General features: G+C 55.7%; 1 protein-coding gene across 2 annotated transcripts; it reads right to left on the reverse strand.

Moving 5' to 3' along the window:
* Nucleotides 1–1,984: 1,984 nt before the first annotated feature.
* On the reverse strand, nt 1,985–19,347 carry RSPO1 (R-spondin 1). Of its 2 annotated transcripts, none has more exons than XM_034649494.1 (6): nt 19,219–19,347; nt 14,380–14,759; nt 5,767–5,958; nt 3,585–3,734; nt 3,131–3,319; nt 1,985–2,376 (listed from the first exon to the last, which is right to left on the reverse strand). In XM_034649494.1, the coding sequence occupies exons 2-6, from the start codon at nt 14,471–14,473 to the stop codon at nt 2,210–2,212; spliced, it is 792 nt and encodes a 263-aa protein (XP_034505385.1). In that variant the 5' UTR covers nt 14,474–14,759; nt 19,219–19,347; the 3' UTR covers nt 1,985–2,209. The 2 variants fall into 2 exon arrangements, with proteins under 2 accessions (XP_034505385.1, XP_019660057.1); XM_019804498.2 differs by lacking the exon at nt 19,219–19,347 and adding an exon at nt 16,239–16,290.
* Nucleotides 19,348–21,330: the final 1,983 nt, after the last annotated feature.

A 21,330-nucleotide genomic window follows, 5' to 3' on the forward strand; every position in this document is an offset into this window, starting at 1 on the left:
GCTTAAAACCCTTTAGCAGCTTCCTCTGGCTCTGAGAATAAAGACCCAAGTCCAGAAGACCTTTCTAGAATCATCTCACCTCACTTGCCCTCCAGGCCTTCCAGCTATATTGGCCTTCTTTCAGTTCCTTGAACACCATGCTCCATTCTGCCACAGGGCATTTGCATATGCAGTGCCGTCTATACAGAACTCTGCTGTCCAGCTCAGTAGCCACCAGCCATGAGTAGCTAGTGAGCACTTGAAACACGGCTGGTACAACTGAAGAACTGAATCGTGAATGTTACCTAATTTTAATTATTCAACTTAAAATTCAAAGCATAGTCCATTCAATCGTTGGAGAACTGTTAACTATTCCTGAAGCAGGAATTCAGTATGTGAGTCTACTTTTCAATTTTTATGAACTCCAAATATAAGTCAAGTATTTCTGGTGAAAATTTAGTGTCCAAACTAAGATATGCCGTGAAGTGTAAAAACACACAGAACGTTGAAGACTTAGTTTGAAAAAAAAAAAAAGAATGTGAAAGATGTTAATAATTTTTACATTGATTCCATGTTAAAAAGATAACATTTTAGCATATATTTGGTGTAATAAAAGCTATAATTAACTTTTAACTTCACCTGTTGCTTTTTACCCATTAAATGTGGCTACTAGAAAAATTTTAAATTACGTAAGGGGCTCATCTGGTATTCGTATCAGACAGCACTGGTCTAGAATGCCATTCCTTCTCGTCGTCTTTACTCCTACTCATCCTTCAGAGCTTGGCTCAAATACCACTCCTCTGAAAAGCCTCCCTGAGATAAAGTCTTATTTGTATTCACTTTCATTCACCTTCATAGCTCTGTGTATGTGCCAGCGGTTGCCTGGCCTTAATCCCATCCATTTGTAATTACACATTTTTTGGAATGATCCCTTGGTTCATGCCTGTCACCCCTACCAATTTCTAATTCCAAGAGAGCAAGGCCCATGCCTGGCTCCCCCTAGAAACCACTTAGTCCAGGGCCTGGCGCACATGTGGCTGCCAGTAGATACCTCAGAATGCCACAGGAGGTCATGCTGTCCGCTGTCCTGCCTTTGGCTCCGACGGTCCCCAACTGTCCCGGAGAGCCTGAGCACTCCCTCCCCCCAGGGTGCCCCTATGTGCTCTAGGACTCAGATTCGATGTTGCCTGGATGGGAAGTCTTCCTTTAGAGCGGATCGGAATCCCTCCTGCGGCAGGCGGCCAGGACCTTTGTTCCACCCGTAAAGGTAGTCAGAGCAGAGCTTCTTAAGCTTGGATGTGTGTGCCCATCCCCCGGGACCTTGTTAGAATGCAGACTCTGGTTCATCGGGTCTGGGATGGGACCTGAGTCTCTCCCTTCTAACAAGCTGCCCGGTGATAATGTGGATGCTTGTCCACAGACCACACTCTGAGCAGCAAGGCTGTAGTTAGAAGCTGGTTATCACATCCTCAGAGTATCCTCGAAGTTTTCTTCCTGCTCTGGACACTCTGTCCAGGAGGCCATGGGGGGGGGGGGAGTCTCTCGACATTCAGCCCCGTCCCGTCCTGCTCCCATATACCCCACCAATCGCTGTACCTTGTGAAGGAATGTGGTGCCTTTGGCTACTGTTGTCATTTGGTTTTGTTTTTAATTTGAAATAAACCTGTAAGCAGTTTTCAGAGTAGGGGCAGCCCTGATACGGATCATGGGTGTGTAACAATACTCTCCAATGATAAAGTCACACAGCTGGAAATGCTGAACAGTCCTCAAGCTTTGGTTCCTGTCTGCCACGCGGGGCCGATCCTATCAGCTCCTCCAGAAGGCTCCACTCTGTTTGGGCTTAGACGCTGGGAAATGTTCCCTCTGACATGTCCCTTGGGAGCATTGCAAACCGAGTCTGTGCCACTGGGCCCTCTGCTAGGCAAAGGTGACCCCTCCACCTCCCCACCGTGTTCATGCGGTGATGTCCGAGAGATAGAGGTTTCTTCCGGGAGCCTTGATCGTGTGTGTGTGTGTGTGTGTGTGTGTGTGTGTGTGTGTGTACGCACATGCGTGCACATGTTGTTGGTTGCATGTTTGGACACAGGCCCTTCGTGTGTGTGTCTGTGTGTCCATATATGTATGGAGAGTGTGTGCACGCTTTGCCCCCAGCGCTCCAGTTCGGTAAAGCTTTCATCACACAGAGCAGCGCTGGACTCTTCCCATGCGGGCCTGGAGGTGACGAATGTCCCTAGGTGGGCCCTGCAGATGTGACCGGCCCCACAGTCCCTTGGTGCTGCGGCTGCTGCTGGCCCTTGCGTCTCCGAGAGCCGGCGCCCGCCTCCTTGCTCTCCTTCCTGTCCGGGTTCCTGTTGGCGTTCTCCCGCCGGCCCTGGCCCCCTTTCCTCCTCTTCTGCCCTGCAAGCCCAACAGCAGGAAGAGTCAACAAAGAATGTCCTGCTGCCAGGGAGGAGGCCCTGGGCATGACCCAGGGCTCTAGGAGGGGAGTGGGGAGGAAGCTGGGTGGGGGGGGGGTTGGAGTCACTGCCTTTAGGCAGTCGGGGTCCCCCTCAAGGCCTCCTCAGACTAGCGGCCACTTCAGAGGACCCTGCAATCTGGGAACAGAGATGGGGTCCCAGGAGCCTTTCACCCTCCAACCCTCGTTGAACCAGAGACCCTCCTCTTCCTTGTGCCTTCCTCAGACCTTGGACACCAATGGGCCAAGATGTTTGGTGCAACTCTCAGGACAAGCAGGACAGCCCCCAGCTCCTCTGGCCCACTCCACTGCCTCTGGTAACTGCCACATCACTGCCAGCTACAGGCTGTGTGACCTTGGTCACATCCCTACACCTCTCTGGGTCTCAGCATCCCTTTCTGTAGACCCATCTGACCTCTGAGGATCCTTCCAATGCCAACATCTGCTGGTTCAGAGGAAATGGGGAAACTGGAGGACGCAGACACCGAAGCTTCCAGGTCCCACCACACAGAGTTCTGGGGACTGCTCTCTGCCAGCACCTGGCACTGGTTCCCCCAGCATGGCATCTTGAGTTGGGGGTTTCCATCTGGCCCTGGCCTGTGTCCCTTTCCGGGTGACAGGCAGGAGGCAGAAGTGGTCAGACTTCCATGGCTGTCCCTGACTCCCAGCCCCCAGGAGGGAGAGGCCACAGCTCACCCTCGGGACAGGGCGTCCTCCGCACTGTGCACCTGCGGGTCTCCTTGGTGTCGGAGCAGACAGCGTGGTCCCCACCAGGGGCATGGAGTACCCTCCGAGTCCGCTCCTCGGAGCCCCTCCGGAAGCCACAGAGCCTCTTCTTCTTGGAGCACGGCCCCCACAGGGACCACTCGCTCATTTCACATTGTGCTGGCAGGAAGGGAGGGAAGAGGGAGAGAAAGAAGGGGAGGAGGGGGTCACTCCTGGGTACTCCAGAATGCCCCAGGGGAGCCCCTCCCACCTGCTCTTTCTGCCTGAGCCTGAGGCTGGAAGCATGTTCGGTCCAGAGGGCAGAAAGGCCCTGGAACCCCAGGGCAGTGGGGGGTGGGGTGCGGGTGGGGAGGTAAGTAGGCTCTCCCTGCTCTTCCCCAGGGTCCCAGCCCTCTGGGCCCACCGGCCCTCCCTGCAAACTCACCAGGACTGCTGCACTCCATGGTGCCGTTGGCGGCCGCCGAGCCCTCGGGACAGGCCGGATAGCAGCGGCCCTTGTGCAGGTACAAGCTCTCCTTACACTTGGTGCAGAAGTTGTGGCTGAAGCAGGCCTCACAGTGCTCAATCTTGCACTCTGAGGAGAGGGCCAGATTGGGGGCCTCTGGCTCACCGCCTGGTCCCAATGCCCCCCAGCCTGAGGGCAGCCCCCCCCCCCCAGCTCAGGACCCTGGCCTGGAGCTGCCATGACTGCAGGAGAGTCCTGGGAGGGAGGGAAGGCGAGCACAGGGTGGGCAGAGGAGGCCAAAGTGGCCACCCTGCAGGATTGGCTGGGCCCGTCAGCTAACGCCACCCCAAACCCTATCCCAGGCCCTGGAACAACAGTGAGGCCTAAGAGAGCTGCGTTCCGAGGAGGAGGACGGGACCCTCCAGGATTCATGGGGTTGGGAGGGAAGGGTCCCAGCGTGTCATGGCACCCCAGAGTGCCACCTAATCAGAGTTGAACTGAGGGATACAATGGCCCCCAGTCAGGGCTGTGTGGCTTCCTCTCCCCATTGCTGGGGACCCGCAACACCCCAAACCCTGGTTCCCCTCCTGCCCTGAGAAAAGAATCTGCTTGGGCGGGGGGTGGGGAGAGGTCCCAGGGCAAATTCCTCTCTCTCCGCAAGGCCCAGTTCCAGGAACCACCTTGGTTGGACTCCTGGGTCCCTCCCTGATCCCCTCCTGCCAGCTCTCCCTCCTCTGGGGAAGTTGGGGGAGGGAGGGTCACAGGGCCCTGGCTGGAAGCAGGCAGAGTCTTTCACAACCTCTCCCTTCCCAGACTGTGGGCTGGGCTGACTTCCTCCCAGTGTCTGGCACCTGAAGCTTGGGCTGCCAGTTTCACAGGAGCTGACACAGCCAGGAACTCCTATCCCAAATGCCCTGAGGACCAAGAGGGCAGCCCTAGGGTCCCCCCTCCATCCTCAAAAGCTTCCCACCCCACCGCACCCCACCCCTCCTCTGTGCCTCTGCGGTTTCTTCGGTTTCTTCGTCTCCTCCCCTCCCTCCTCTCTTGCTCGGATCCCTGGGTCTGGTTGCAGATGACATACGGTAAGGACAGTGGAGCGCCGGGCACTAAAGGCTTTCCCTGTGCCTCTGGCGACAGGCCTAGGGGGTGAAAACTAGCAGTCTCATTTTACAGATGAGGTTTCAAGAGACTGCAACAGGGTCGAAGTTAGACAACGAATAAGAAGCAGAGTTGAGATTAGAACCCAAGGCCAATCTCGGGTCAGCCATTTCCCCTGCAGACCTCACTCTTATCAGCCCCCCAAAACGGCACCTGTCGTTTAGGTCCCTTCTCCTTCCAAAGGCTGTTGTGAGGCTCAACTGATATGTGATCTGGAAATGCATTCTAGTCTCCAAGGCACTGAGCAACCAGGAGGGGCACTGGCGTTATTCACGGGAGTGTGCTCCCTGCCTGTCCCCCAGCATGTCACAGTGAGCCTGAGCAGAGGTGGGACAGCACATGCTTTAGAGCACAGCGAACTGCAGCTGCTGTGGGAGGGCCAAGCCCAGCCAGCAAGGAGACCTAGGCACAGGGGCGCGGAGGTGGTGGTGGGGGGAGTGGACAGGCTGACAGGGGCTCAAATTTCCCTGCAGTCAGTGGAGCTGGGGTGGTTTTCAAGCAGAAGTGTGATGGGACAGGACACATGGCTCAGAAGCAACTTCCTGGCTGCAGTGCGGAGGGAGGGTTGAAAGGAACTGGGTGAGTGCTGGAGGACAGAAAAGCGGGCAACTGGGATCATGCAGGAGAGAGGAGCCAGGAGCCCGGGCGAGACTACAGCAGTGAGGATGGAAAGGAGAGGCAGCAGGCACGATCTGGTCATTAGATGGATGGGAGATGACAGGAATGACAGGCTGGCTCTCAGGTCCATGGCGTGAGTGGCCCAGGACACTGCGGGAATGCAGGCAGGTACAGCTTTGGAGGAAGGAGATACGGTTGCTATATGGACACAGGGGAGCTGGAAAGGTGGACGGACTCTCTGAGATATTGGGCTGGCAGCTGGGTACTTGAACCAGGAGCCTCCCCTCCACTCCTCCGCGTGCTCTCTGCTCCACCTGCCTGCCATCACAGTTCAAAGCAACCCCCCCCCGTGTCCAGAGCCTTCCCCAGCCCTCCCTGCACTCACTGATGCACTTGTTCATGTCGGGGTTGCGGGCATCGAAGTATCCAGGTGGGCAGGAAGGCAAGCAGATGCCCACCTGGCGAATGTCGTTCCTCTCCAGCAGAATGAACAGCTTGGGCGAGCACTTGAGGCAGCCGTTGACCTCGGAACAGAGCTCACAACCTTTGGCACAGGCCTGGCTCCCCTCAGCACTGACTGCAAGGGTGGAACAGGGGTAAGAAGGTGTAGGAGAGACCTCCATCTTTCCCAGGCTCCCACAAGGGTGGGAAGGGAGTAGACTGGAGTTTCTTCCTACACTACGAATGTGCTTTTCAAAAAGTACAGGCCAGGATGGCAGCTCCGTGCAAGGCTGCTTGACAAAGCTCCCAGCATCATCGCTCCAGGGAACTGGCACTGGTGCCCGAAGCAAGAGCCCCCCTCCAACCTAAATGTCTCCCCAGCTCCAGGCACAACACAGGCTCACTCTCCAGGCTTGCTTGGCCATTCCCCAAGGAGCTTCTGAAGCTGCACCCTTCCTGGAACCCCCCAATCCCTCCCCAGAGGAAGGAAAGCTCAGCCTCAGGTGTGGAAGGAGGGGATTTTTTATCCTTGAGAAAGTTTTAAGGTCAAGAAGGTCAATGGGTTAAACTATCTGAGAAACAGATCATCTGCTCAGAGACAGGAAAACAACTGGAAAAACTTAGGTCTAGAACAGTGGTCTCAACCAGAGATAATTTTGCTCCCCGGGGGATATCTGGCACCGTCTAGAGACATTTCTGATTGTCACACTGGGGAGGGGGGGTTGCTGCTAGCATCGAGGGGAGACAGGCCTGGGAGGCCGCTAACATCCTACAATGCATGGGGTATGGGAGGGCCCACAAGTTGTCTGTTTCAAAACGTCAGTGATGCTGAGGTTGGGAAACACTGGCCATCCAATGAGGCAGTGTGACTTCCAGCCCCCAGCACAGGGTCTCAAACCTTTGATGTCGCTTGTTTAACCAACACTCCCCACACCCTTCCCGGGTACCCTGTGCCATGTGAGCGCTGGGGACATGGAGGGAGGCTCTCCTGACCACTCCAAACTGATCTTGCAGGGGTGCAGAGAGACCTGCAAACAGGCAAATGCTGACAGCCGCAAGGCCTAGCGACAGTGAACCCAAAAAGAAGAGAGGGAAGGAGTCACAAAGGAAGTGCCCTTTGGGCCAACTTTTGAAGAATTCGTAGAGATTTGTCCATCAGGAAGTAGAGATGAGGGTCCTTCTAGGGACAGGCCCACAGAGGTAGAAAAGAAGCCAAAGGGAATTGCAGATGATTTAGGATGCCAGCGGGGTGGGAAGGGGAATGGTGAAAGGTGAGCATGCTAAGGGACTTGTACTTGATCCTGCCAGGCAGTGTTTCCCAAAGAGCATCCCTGGAACACGCTTTCCCCAGATGTTCATCAGAGGCTGTGGAGGGAAGGCCACAATGCCAGGGAAGACAGAACCACTGGGTCCGACAGGTCTAAACAGGATTATTTACCGCAGGGATTCTTCAAACTTTATTAAGCCCCTGGTGCACAGTGATTCCCTAAGAGGGGGACAGAGGAAGTTTTATTTCCTAAACACTTCGGCAAAAGAACACTTGTTTTGCAGAGTTTTTCTTGAGACCTCTCTCATAACTGACTAGGCAGTAGGAAGCTATCGGCAAGGTGCAGGACCCAGGCTGATTGACACGTTGGAAGGTTCCTTTGGCAGCCTGGGTGGAGACCAGGGGCTGAAGGACCATTTGGAAGGAAGCTGAACAGAGCATCCAGGTGAGAAAGATGAGAACGTCTTAAACAAGATTCTGCTCAGTTGGAGATGGACAGAAGAAGATTTGCGAGAATTTGGCAGAGGAGACCAACAGGAGGGAGGAGTCCGGGGTGAGTGCTAGGGTAGGTGGTGGAACAGTAGGGCAGGTCACTAAACGAGGTCCACCCCGCGGAAAGAGAAGCAAGTGCAGAAAGTAACACAAAGAGAGGTTAGAGCCACTTAGGAGCAAGCATGAAGAGAGGAGCTGGAGACGCAGGCTGGGGGCAGAGCGTGGGGGGCGGGGGAGATCAGAACAGATGGCAGGAGATCACGCAGCATAGTGGACCCTGAGCTCAGGCTTCTGAGTCGGCTGGACCTGGAGCCAAATCCCCAGCCTGTGCCCCAGGGCAAAGCACAGTGTCCTGTGTGCCTCCTCTCCCACCACTGGAAACGGACGTAAGGATGTCCACTCTGGAGGGCTGCTGGGAGGAGCACCTGTTGCAGGAGTGATCCCTGATCCCAGAACAGGAGAACGAGCAAGTTAAGAAGGTGAGGGGCGCCTGGGTGGCACAGCGGTTAAGCGCCTGCCTTCGGCTCAGGGCGTGATCCCGGCGTTGTGGGATCCAGCCCCACATCAGGCTCCGCCGCTGGGAGCCTGCTTCTTCCTCTCCCACTCCCCCTGCTTGTGTTCCCTCTCTCGCTGGCTGTCTCTATCTCTGTCGAATAAATACAATAAAATCTTTAAAATAAAAAAAAGAAGGTGAGCAGAAGGGGAAGGGGCAGGAACAAACACAGCCATATAACAACCACCATGACCATAGTAAGGGCCGCTAAGTCTAAACGTGGTGCGCTTACTCTGTTCTCAGGGCTCAGCACACATTCACTTCCGTGATCCTTACAAGCCACGAAGCAGGTGCAATTATTAGTTTGTAAGCCTCGTTTTTTACAGAGGAGAACATGGAGAAGTTCAATGACTTGAACGAGGCTTCGCAGCCAGCATGTGTCCCGGGCAGAAGGAACAAAGTTTAGGAAGGCCAGGGGCAGGACCACGTGAGGAGATGTGGAGACTGGAAGTACAGGTAGGTGGGTGACTTCTTAAATCTAGAATTGATTTGTATAGAGTTGATGTCAATACATTTAAAAATTAATATTGTTCTTGGTTTAGTTCTTCTAAGAGCAAAAATACTCAAATGCTGCGTTGGTGTTAGGAGGGAGCCCCAGGGTTTATTTTTCCACTTTGGGCCTTTATTTGGCCGTGTTACAAATTCAGAAGTTGCTGTAGATTTCAGGTACTGCTTCTACTTATAAGGTACTATATCCTCTATTAGTCAAGGTTTTTACTGAATCCATTGTTGAAATGAATGCTCCCTCCATTCTCGCCTCAATAACTGAACTGATCCCAGCATCCCATTTGCCAGCCATATAGCGATGCTCCCTGCTCATTTATTCCATCCTTGTCACTTCTGTTAAGGACAGATTTGCAAAAGGCCTTCTCAGAATCCTGCTGCCCTCCTCTCATTCAACCAACGACACATCTCTGTGTGCATTTCTCTTCGGATCTGTCAGTGACACAGGAGGAGAAAGCGTGGAACACTTGGGGTCTGAAATCAGCATGGTGGGAGTGTGGAGGGAGTGGTTAGATGTGAAGCTGGAAAGGGAGGTAGGCCCAGATGAGGAAGGGTCTTGAATCTGTGCAAAGGAGATTGGACATTGTCCTAAAGGCAGTGGAGAATTACTGGGGGCTTTAAAATCAGAGATATGGTCAGGATCACTCTGTGACATGGAGAATGGGTTGTAGGGACAGCAAGTCTGGAGGCAGGAAGATGCCTCAAGCTCGAAGAGACAGAGCTGAACTGAGAAGATGCAGAGGAGAGGACACAGGTGAGATACTCAGGTGGGAGAATCAACAAGACCAGGTGATGGGCTGGACATGGGGCTAAGGGGCTGGGGAAAGCGCAAGCAGAGGGTGACTCCAAGGTGTTGGGCTTGTGTGACAGGGTGGCCCTTGGCCCTTCACCGAGAGGGGACCACAGAAGGAGGAGCAGGTCTGGGTGGGGGAATGATGGGTAGTCAGATTTTAGAGGTGTTGAGGTTGTGGCTCCTGTGGGACATCCAGGGAAGGTGTGTATTTGGCAATTGAACCTGTGGGTCTGGAACTCAAGAAAAACATTTTGGCTGGAGACTGCAATGTGGAATCCTTAACATGAAAACAGTCATAAGTCATGGGGGTCCACAAGACAGTGGGTCGAGATGGTGAGCAAAGGAACTAGGAATTTGAGGGAAGTGCAGAAAAAAGAAAGGCCACTCAAAAGCACAGTAAATATGGAAGCCAAGAGCAGAGCGCACTGGTCAGGGCAGGGAGGTGTCGCTGTGCCAAACGCCACTGAGTTGTCAGGCAAGAAGGCAGCAATAGCGCCCCTGATGGGGGCAGAGGACAGTGATCGAGGAGTAGAGGAAGGAGAGCCATCTCATTCAAGAAATCAGCTGTGGAGCGGGGGAGAGAACACAGGGATCCATCCGTGGAAGCCGTGGTCATCAGTGGTTAAATCATGGGAGTGGGAGTCATCCTGAGGCAGAGGCTAAGCAGCGGGACAATACTCACTCAACAGGCCAGCTGAGGAGGAAGGGCTCAGAGAGAACTGAGAAGGAATCCTGGGGTGGGGGTGGGGCCACTGAGGGAGAGTGGGCACAGGAACCAAGTTCCAAAGGGGGAGATGTGCAGGGACAGCTGGGAGGAGACCATGGCCATGGACTTGCACAGGGAGGTGACCAACTGGCTGACCCCAAGAGGAGCAGTTCTGGTGGAATGGGGGATGGGAAGTGAGTGGAAGGGGTGAAGGTGGAAGTAAAGGGAGGCGAGGGCCAGAGAGCATCAGAGGACATAGGAACAGAGACGGCAGAGCAGCTGGGAGCAGGGGCTGTGATCACAAGACTCTGAGACCCCAAGGCTGGGTGAACTGATGGAGTGAAGACCCAAAGATACAGGAGAGTCTCAATGCAGAGCTCAGGTGGTAAGACTGGCCTTGGGGCTTGAGACAAGGACAAAGGGAATTGAGCTCCATGATGCTTGGGGGCTCAGGAAGGGGAAGGAAAACTTATCAAGAAGGAGAGGAGTTCAATGATGGACAGGGGTCAGTTCAATGAAGAAAGGGACGCTGGTCAAAAAGGATAGGAACCCAAGGGTGTTCTCAGCTTAGTGAGACAGATGCATGGGCAGTGGGGCGCTAGACAGCCACGGTGGGGGGGGGCCTCTGTGTGGGGGAAATGGGGTCCAAGGAAGATGGTGGGCATTAGGGGGTGCACAGTGATTCAAAGGGAAAAACTGAGGCTCGTTTATTCCATAGACATTTACTGCACACCTAACACGTGCCCCCGAGTGCTAGGAGCTGGGGACCTAGAGCTAGAGCTGAGGTATAAACAAAGGCCCACCTGGGGATGCGGCAAGCAGGGCTGGCTGGCACCGTGTAAGTGGATGAGTAATGGAAGGCACTCCCTTACCCAGCCGGCTGGGTGAAGAGGGTGTGGCACACAGAGGAACAGCCTGTGCAAAGGCTCTGTGGCACCGACCATCCTAGTACATTCAGAGAATGCAAAATAGGGCTTTAGTCTACTGGCAGGGAAGGGGACCTCGGAAGGGCATGGCCAGATTCATCACACGCAAGGTTCCCATGCCTGTGATGCAGGGAGGTGCACAGGGGAGGCAGCCTTGTAGGGCTGTAACCTCACTGTGGAGGCTGGGTGGGCTGGGGGAAGTGGAGGGCGCTCAGAGAGGGGATGGAGCCTGCTTCCCAACCTCTTCACAAAACCCCCTCACACAGCTCTGTGCCCAAACACGGGAAGTTCTCAGTGAAGCCCACTTCCCCAGCCCAGGAAGGCAAGGCTGTGCCCGGCCCTCCATTCCCTGGGGCTTCTTAGGCTCCCTCATCCATTCTATGATAAAACCTTGCAAATTGAGTTCCTAAAACCCAACACCTTTCCCTAAATTCCATCGATGGCTCCCTATCATCAGCAGGATTGAGACCCATCTGGTCTTATTAACTTCTCCACCTGGCCTAAAAAGCTTCCATGAGCTGATCCTACCCGCCTCATTGCGCAACACTACCCCTCAGCTATATAGAACTATTTTTGTTTGTCTAGATACATCACACTATTGCACACCTCTGTGCCTTCGCTCAAGTTGGCCCTTCTGCCTGGAACATTCTCTGCCACCTCCTGAGCCTGATGACCTCCTTCATGCCTCAGAACTAAAGTCACCTCCTCCAGAAAGTCTCCCCTGATCTCAGTTCCCCACCAAGTCTGGATGGGGCTGGATGGGGGAGTCAGGCTTCAGTGAAGGAATGAGGGCTTCATGGGGGCAGGCCTGAGTATGGGGCCCAGGAATCAGATAGGAGAGGGGCCTCAGTAAGGGGAAGGAGTACTCAATACAAGGAGTAGTGAGGAAAGGTGGGCACCCTGAGGAGCAGGAAATCCAGGCAGGAAAGCATTCAGGAGAGGGTGAGGGCCAGTGAGGAGACAAGAGGCTGTGAGTGAAGAGGGGGTTCGGGGAGGGGATGGGTCCTTAGTGAATGGGCGAGGAGGAAGTCACCCCGCCAGGGTTCCTAACTCGCAGCTAAAGAGCACTTTGCTCAGTGTCACCCGCTCCGTGCAGGGAGACCATCACCCAGGCCTGAGCTCAGCCATTTCTGGACTCAAAACTGGTGTGTGCCTCCCGATCAGAGCTCTATGGGGTGTCTTCTGCCAGCCCTACTGACACGCGGTTACAGCTGGCAGACAGAGTCGGTTAGAGTCCACAGACCTGAGGCTGTCCGCACAGCCAGCCTACCTCCACATGCTGGCTCCCCACGGCCCCCCGGGGCTGCAAGGTCGGCCACACACCGCATGGTGGTCCTCTTTCTTCCTCCCCCCCACTCCCCGGAAACCCTAGGGCCACATGGTCCACACATTGTTCATATAACAACGACATGCACCCCGACGTCCAGACGGAGCTTGGGATTTTATAAAGGGTTCCCAACAAACACACACACATAAATAAGATCTCCCATAGGCTTCACTCTCTCCTTCTGCAATTACCCTTGCAGCTTTATGGCTTCTAGTCAAAACTGTTGTCTAGCAACATTTACCCTCATCCCTCTCTGGGTCCTCACTGCACCCCGAGTCTCTCCCCACCCTCCCATGTCACCACCAAGGACATCTGTCACTCACGCCACTTGGTAGTAAAAACAGGGTTACAACTGCCGGGGCTGCGGCCAGGGGCTGCGTCCTAAGTGGACCCATCCATTTGCTGCCTTGGCCTGGCCGGTGCAGGGACCGGGTCTTTCTGACGCTCAGGCCGGTGCTTTGTTGTGCTGGTTGTTTTCAGTACAACAGACTTGAACCCAGGTCTTCCACCCTGGGCTTTGGGAGGGGCGGGGTGTGGCTCTGTCTGTGCGTGGAAGTGTGACCGCTAATGTGTGTCGCATGAGCATGAGTGGCCCCTCTCGTCCGCTCTCGCTCTCTCTCCCTCCTCTCGGAAACAGAGGAGACTGGTTATAAACCACAGAACCGCATCTGGCCCGTAGTGTCCAACATACTGGCCGCAGCAGAGGAGCCGGGAGGAAAATCAAGGCCCCGCTGCTGATTAAACCTAACCGGCTCTAATTGTTTGTTAAGCCAGGGATTTTCAGCTTCACCAATTCTCTGAGCTTCTCTCCCTGGGCTGGGTTCTGGCCTTGGCCGCGCAGGTGGAGACCAGACAAAATTCCGCTGTCTTTCGATCTTTCCTGGTGGGCCTATGTTTGAAGGCCTCAGAGTGAAGCAAGAGCTGGTTGTGCTTCGCTGGAGAGCCTCCCGCCTGTGGGTGTGACACCCCTTATGGGGGAGAGGGGCCTTGGGGTCTGTACCAGAGGCCTCCTCCTTCCTACTCCCTAGCCAGGTCCCAGGCAGGGGCCACTCCTATCACGTGCTGGACAGGTACGGATCGCCCATCTCCATCCCAGGAGCCAGGAGCCAGGCTGAGGCCCCAGGGCTCTCAGGGCTCCCTGGGATGGGATTCTGTGGGGACAGGTTAATCGTGAACTCCATCAAGCTCTGTTTTTAGGAAGACAGGGCTCACGGGAATTGAATTCCAGTATTGACCCATGTCCTTAGGCCTATCTGTACAAGAAGAGAATTTATTATTTTTTTTTTAGAACTGTGAGAACCCCTCCTTCCAGTGACATCTTACATGGAATGTTGCCATAAACAAGAAAGAGTGAGGGACTCTGGTTAGATGGGCGGTGGGGCCAGACTCGTTCCCACTGCCTCCCCTTCAGCCCCCAGTGCAGCTCCCTGAATCCCACTGTACAGAGTTAAAAACCATAGGAGTGGACAGTCTCCCAAGCCTCCCCACTCTGCTGTATCTGCCCCCGTGGTCTTGGCAGGGAAAGCTGTTGCCCAGGCTGAGCAGAGTTCCTGGCCCCAAGGGGTTGGGGGCCGCACTTCAGCCAAGACCCAAGGAAAAGAGCCGTGAACTCCTATCAGTGAGGTGGGGGACAAGCACCCTGGGGCTGGGGCCACAGCAGCAGGGGGACACATCTCCACGGATACCACACAAAGCTGGTGTTATATCAAAGGGCATAATCCGTGCACTGGATCCTCGCAAGAGGGGTTAATCTAGAAAGCAGATCCACCAAGGGGAAAACAGACAAAGCGGGTAATCTATAGAATGGGTAATCTCAACAAGTTAATCCACAAACAGGATAATTTACTGAGTAATCTACACAGCTGTGATAGACAAAGTAGAAGCCGCAATGGTCATCACAGAATGAAACCACCGATGGCCCTCCAGTCCCCAGGCGACCCCCTCCCGCTCCCGAGGCCAGCGGTGGTCCAGCCCCGCTCCATTACTCACTCCGCCTCTGCCTCTTCCCCTTGATCCCCCGGCTGCCGGCAGCGAGATGCATCCAGCTCAGAACCAGGGCCACCACACACAGCCCAAGCCGCATAGTCACTTGCCAGCTCCAGGCCCCTGGTAGGAGGGGTGGTCTCTGGAGGGGGGTGGACAGCGCAGGGCTCTTGCTAACGCCTGTGGGGCTGGGTCAGCAGCAGGAGGCCCAGGCCTGGGCCGTATCCCAAATCCACCATAATCTTAGTTGGGGACAGAGAGGGTGTGGAGCCCACTTCCTCATCAGCCCATTGGGAGGTCCAGAGAGCTTTCCCCAAAGGCACCTCGGGATGTGTCACATGGGACAACTCTTTGTCACTTCAGCAGGGACACCTCCAAAAACCAACCTGTTGGGGGAGGAGAAAGAAAGGTTAATTCTGGGGAACCATGGGGTCCCCCCGACTTATGCCTCCTACCCTCCCATGTGGTCTCTTACCCAGAAGACTGTGAGAACGCAGAATGGTTGAATATGACAAGTTACCCACCTGGCCCCCCTGTAGAAGAAATCTGCTCCTTTTCCCAGGAATTTTGCAGAATCCCCTAACCTGGGACTGGAGCCGGCTACCCAAGCAGCTGGAATAATGGTAGACACTCACATCCAATCTGTGGATGGCTGGGAACCAGCTGGCCCCACCCCTGCCCAATATTGGCCAGCCCTAACTGGAAGTGCTTCTTTAGATCTACCCTCCAGACCTCATGCTGCAGTACAGCCTGTGTCTTGAAGAGGAGCTCTCTCTGTCCTTCTGTGAGTGACCCCTCCAGCCCTCTCTTCCCAGTGCTGAGTCACCCCTGTGCCTTTCACCTATGGAGCTAGAGCAGTGGCCCCCCGACAAGCTGGCAGACTCTGCGTGGCCCTCTGGGCTTGGCGGGAGAAAAGGAAGTAAGGCTTCCCCCGGCCACAGAAACTCTGACACAGCAGGCCCTGCGGGCCTGGCCTTTGTGAGAGGATAAAAGAGGCAGCGGTGCCCGCCCTGGCCAGAGACACAGAGAATGGGGATAATCCCCCGGCCCAGCGAGAGCCAGGTCTCTGGACCCGCTGGCCGGGTGATGGGGGCAGGGGGAGCTGGTCCCTCCCCTGTGCTATGTGTCTGGAGCCCGACCTGGGAGTCTGGGCCAAACCCGGAGCTTCACCCTTGGGATCACACACTCCCGCACATTCTCCCAGCCGAGGCCTGCTCAAGAGCATTGCCCTGCATGCTTGCAGGCAGACCCACCCATGCTCGCCCGGGGACAGAAGGAGCCAGCCAGCCTTCAGGAAACTTCATAGATGCCAGGGAAGCATCGCCCTCTTACCCGCTAGTTACAAGCTACCTGCTAGTTACATGCCTCTGGACAAGTCACCCGGCCTCTCTGCATGTCAGTTTCTTCATCTATAAAATGGGGTTAAAGATGCCTGTTTCCCAGGCTTGCTCTGAGAGTTGGCTGAGTTTTGGCTTACTAAGGAGAAATCTGAAATGCTGGAGTGGCAGTGCCCCTCCCACCCTGTCCCAATCCCTTTCCCCTTGGCCTCTGGGGGAGGCCCCAGGGAGCCCACCTGCATGGGAGATAAATCATTATCCCCTGAGGGAGTTCAGCACTCCCCTCCTCGGCCTCTCCCACCAGCTTTGAAGGCCAGTCACACTCAAGTGGTTAAGCTGCCCCTGTGAGAAGTGTTTACACGAGGCTGACGGGTCCCACCTGGCTCTGCGGCTGGAGCGGAGCTGGGGCGGGGATGCCCCCAGCCACCCCCAAACGCCAGCCTCTGCGCGCCCCTCCAGTACTCCCTGCGCGTGAACTGCGGTTACCTTCCTTCCTCCTCCCCAGCCCCCACCACGCACTTCCCTCACCTGCAAACTGAGGTCTGTCCTCCAGCTGAGCTTATCAAACTGGGGTCTTTAGCCAGAGGCCGGCTGTAGGCTGTAGAGCGGGATGGCTAAGGGAGGAAGCAGACAGCTTGGCTTCCAGTGTTGGCAGTGCTACGTATTAGCGGTTACCTCAGGCTCGCTGCTTAGCTGGTCCGAGCCTCGGTTTCCTTACCTGCGACGGGGCGGGAGTGGGTTTCATAGTTTAAACGAGCTAATACATGCACCTGGCACATCATGAGGACTCACTAATGATTGCTGCATTCTGGAGCCAAGAGGACACAATTCTGTGTCTACATGCCAATGGTCATCTCAAAAGCAATACAGGGCTTGTGTTTTGTTTTGGTATCATCTGGATACGACCTTAATCCTGAGCACTGTGATGCGATTTCCATATTTGCATTTATCCCCAGTGTGGTCACTCACTATGGCAGGTTAACATTTAATGGAAGCATTTGTGAAACTGAGGTTGGAGGACTCCTGGCAGATACATTCCCAGGATGCCACCAGTCCTTGCGCTGGACAAACACTGGAAGAGAAGGCCACATCAGACAAACCTGGAGTTAAATCAGGTGTCTGTGAGAATTTGGGCTCACTGTGTGCTCAGTAGCAATGGGATCCCAGGGGCAGAAATGGTCTCCTTTGTCTGTCCTGTGCCTGCCCAGCTCGGTGCCTGGCACACCAGGCTGGGCGCTCCACAAATAGCTCCCTTCCTCGCCCTCCCTCTCCTTTGCCTCTATTCCCCTCAATCCTCCTACGTCTTCGCTTGCAGGCTTCCTCCTGCTATGCTCATCCAGGTCCTTGCCCGCGAGGATCTTCTGGCCCACTCCCCCATGAACCACTACTGAACCATGATCTCAGCTGGGAAATGGACAGGAGGATCCAGATCTGAATGTCACCAGAGCAACTGACCCTGGCCTCGCTCACCTAGCACTGGATGGGAAGAGAATCAAGCACTTTAAAAAGTATATGCCTATAGAATCAACCCTGAAAAGGAGCTAAGTCTTCATTATGCTGGAGTATAAGCAACAAACAGGAGGGCAGCTAGCTGGTTGTGGAGGGAGGTACACTGGAGGGCCGATGTCCCATCTAAAGGGAGCACGTGCTATTCCACTCCAGGGGATTGTCACTAGGCAGAAATAATGATTTAATATTGGCAGATCTTCTGATTTTTTTTAAAAAAGAGAAGTTGAAAATTCAGAATTTTATGTGAAATCCAACGTTAAAAGCTGGGCAGTTCTCAGATTAAGAATGCTGCAGTACCGACCCCCAGAAAATCACAGGTCCCTGCATCCATCACCCTCCAGCTGGCCCCCGCCCCCCCATCCCCACCCCGCACAAGCACGGTGGGCACACACACAGACTACCCTGGACAGGCAGAGCCAGCAAGGGGCACTGCTGGCAGTCATCAAGGTCTCAGGCATCTGCCAGGGTCAGGGTGGCGGGCTTGCATTCATGAGCTGCCTGCACCACATGCCATGTGTTAGGCCCTCATTTACTCAGCATAACTCTGGGAAGGAAGGAGAATTAGTCCCATTTTATTGGCACTGACAAACCTCGTCCAGAGACCAGCGAGTGGGGTTTGTTGCTTAGGACTGGATGTCTGCAGGGCGGGGCAGGGGACAGGGAGCTGACCACCGAGGTGGGAAAGGAACTGGCGGCAGAGGCAGAGCTGCGTCGGGAGACGAGGAGAGAGGCCGTGCACAGGCTAGGTGGTCTGGGGAGGGGAGGCCGCGGGCTGCGGAGGGGAACACAGCTGGGGGGGGGGCTGAGGGCGGGGACTCGGTGCCCCCACAAGGTTGCAGTAACTTTCACCTTCTTGCCTGTAACACTATCAGGATAAATGGGTACTCCGTCCGGGGCCGGATACAGACCCAAAAATGTAAACCATCCCGATAATTTCTCATTAACCCTCCCCGGGACCGGCTACGGGTGGGGAGTTGCGGCCGCCAAGCGGGCTGGCGGGCGGGGGCAGAAGTATTGCTGGGCGGGGGGCGGGACCAAGTACGTGCCTGCCCGACCTGTCGGGATTAGCTTGTCGGCCAGAGCCAAGCCAGGTGCTGGGGCCGCCCCCCACCCCTCCAACACCGAGGGCAGCCGGGAGAGGCTCCTTCACGTCCCTCCATCTCTAACCCCATGGGCGCAAATTCTTCTTCCCTCCCCACTATCCCGGGGAGGCCTAGCAGGTGCAGGGGGAGGGGAGGCGGATCTGAAGTCCCTCTCACTGTACCCCCCAAATCCAAGAGAATTCCCCAAAAGGCCAGTTTCACAAGAAAGCCCCTGCCCCAAGCACCGCACCCAGAATCCGTCGTTGGCCTCCTCTGAACCCCGGGTGAACCACAGCCCCCACCTCTCCCCAACCAAGCAGTACCATCCGTCCCTCAGCGCCCGACCCAAGGGCCAGTGACTCGCGCCACCTCGCAGCGCACTGGGGGCGGTCATGCTCGCAGCCTGCCACGTCGGACCCGGACCCAGGCTGCGGGACTGAGATGGGAGGAACCAGGAGCCATGGCACTCAGGGGAATCCGAGGCGATGGCATCAGGGATCGGGAGCTTCTGGACTGGGGAGGAGGGGTGAATAGGACTGATGGGCTTGGGGAATCCAGAACGCTCAGTTTCGATCAGTTTCATATTCAGAGTCAGATGAGATCAGATTCAGAGTGACCGATCACGGGGGGCTGCGGGGTTGAGGGGAACCCGAGGCAGCAACCGGGAGGGGGCTGCCCATTGGCTTGAAGGATGACGGGGGTGTAGGCGGCAAGGACTAGCAGGGGAGGCTCCAGGAGGTGCCCTCTCCCGCCCTCTGACCCGACGGTAACCAGAACTCCCCTTCCCCTCGCTGTCGCCCCCTCCCCCCGCCCCCGGCATTCAGCTCGGCCGAGCCCCGACGGGAGGGACCCGGCACCCCAGGTCCCAGGAAAGGGGGCGCTAGGGAGGAGGACGGAGCAGCTGAGGAGGGACTCACCTCCGCGCTGCCAGCCGCGGCGGGGGCAGGCCCGGGAGGGGCGAGGGCGCGGCCGGCTCACCCGCCTGCCGCAGGACTGTCCTGGGCGCTCGGCTCGCCCGCGCTCCGCCCGCGCGTTCCTAAATTGCTCAATCTGCGGGCGGCTCACGCCCTCCGGGGCCAGCGCCCCACCCGGCGCATCGGTCCTTTGGGGCGGCTCGGTCCGGCCCTCGCTCTCTGCAATGCCCCACTCCGGCGGTCCGCTCCCCGCTCTCCGCCCAGGGCTGGTGCTCTCCGTCGCGCCTCTGCTCTGCCCGAGTTCCCAGCCCGGAGAGGGGCCAGTCCTCCGCTCGCACGAGGGAGGGAATCCCCCCCCTTTGCAGTCCCACCCCCCGAGCCGGCCCCCCTTGCCGGGATCCGCAGCAAAAAACGGACTGGAGTGCCAGGCCCGGGAGTCCCTAGCCCCCTCCCGCAAGCCCTTGCCCACAGCTGGGGCGCTGCGCTTGGAGAGCGGGGAACGCAGCCGCACACGTCCTCTGGACCCCGGCGCAGACCCTCTGCCCCTGCCTCCTCCCCTCCCCACGCCCCTCACCCTGGGGATTCCACGCAGCCAGAGCACCCGCCGCAGCTCCAGACATCGTGGGGGTCAGAACAGGGTCTGAGAGCCTCGAGAAACCTCAGTTTCCCTATCAAGAATCCAGAAAGTGACAAGGAACGGGATCAACAGGGCCTGTGGTCCTGGCCACGCCCTCCTCCTCTCAGGGTCAAGTCTTTAAAGCACCTTCCCAGTTCAACGGAAACGTGAGGCTGTAAAAACCAGGAATCCAGGTGAGCTGCTGCAGAAGAGTGGGGGGAAAATGGAAATAAACCCTAGATTCAAATCCCTGCTCTATCACTTACCAGCTGTGCGGCCATACCTAAGTTACTTAACCTCTCTGAGCCTCACCTGTTTAGTGAAATGAAAGATCCAACAGCCTCCTAAATGGCAGAGGCTCTATGAATGCGTGTGGAAGGAGTCTTGAAGGGCTGCAGACACCTGCAGTGACCCAAATGACATTGAAGTCAAGCCTGAAGAAGGGAGGGAGACACTTCTTGGGGCAGCAAACAGCTGTTCTCTAGCTGCATTTCAGATTGGGTAAAGGGAAATGGGCTAAAACTGAAGTTAGCAGGAGTTAAGTTAGAGCAGAAAAGCTATACTGATGCGGGGGGGAGCGGATCGGGGTGGTGAGTAATCAAGACAGGCTGTGGAATCTCCTTAGGAGGGGAGGTGGGAGCCCTAACTCTTGAGACAAGGGTGCAGAGTGTTTTACAGTGACGGGGGAATAGATGGAATGACCCCGGTGTCCTGATGACCAGGGAACAGGGATGGTGGATGGCCAGAGCGTGTGGAGCAGTTGGGTCCCCAATGCGCAGTGTCTGGGTTCATTCAGCCACAGCATTGCCAAGTGTGCGGGAGGATAACAGCCACTTCCAAGTTGCCCCTGCCCCCACCCCCAACTCCCTCTCAAGCGACTCCCCTCTCCCCTCTGCCCTGAGATTTCCCTGTGTCTCACCGGCCCTTGGCTCTGCTCCCCGCCTAATCAAACAAGCCCCAAATGCCGAAAACTCAATGTTTATTTTATTTTATTTTTTTACACACTTGCATAACTCCCTGACAAGCCACGCCAGGCGTTGGGCTTTTTTGTTTGGTTTTATTTTGTTGCATTTAGGGAAAAAAGAGAGAGAGAGAGAGAAGAAATCATACAAACCACCCGGCCCTAGAAGATGTCTTAGGCCAGACTGTGGGCTCGGGTTTCCTGCCTGAGGAAAAGTCTGCGGGAGTTGGGGGGCCTCACTAGCAGGCTCAGGAATGAGTAAGGGAAGAAAGCCACCTGGGTCAGGGAAGATAATGAATTAGAACCATGTGACAATGATACAGGGCATTTCTTGTGCACCTACTACACGCCAAGCCTTGGGCTTAGCAAATATAATCTGTTGCCTAATTTCGCAACCACTTTACTTTCCTCCTTTTTTCCTTTTCTCTTTTTCTTATAAATGTAAATTCTGAGCTTCAGAAACATCAAGCAATTTGCTCAGAGACATATGACCTGTAAGTGAGCAGCCCGGTTCCCATTATGCTAAATGACTGGTAAT

This window comes from Ailuropoda melanoleuca, chromosome 2, assembly GCF_002007445.2.
Source record: "Ailuropoda melanoleuca isolate Jingjing chromosome 2, ASM200744v2, whole genome shotgun sequence".
Classification (NCBI taxonomy): domain Eukaryota; kingdom Metazoa; phylum Chordata; class Mammalia; order Carnivora; family Ursidae; genus Ailuropoda; species Ailuropoda melanoleuca.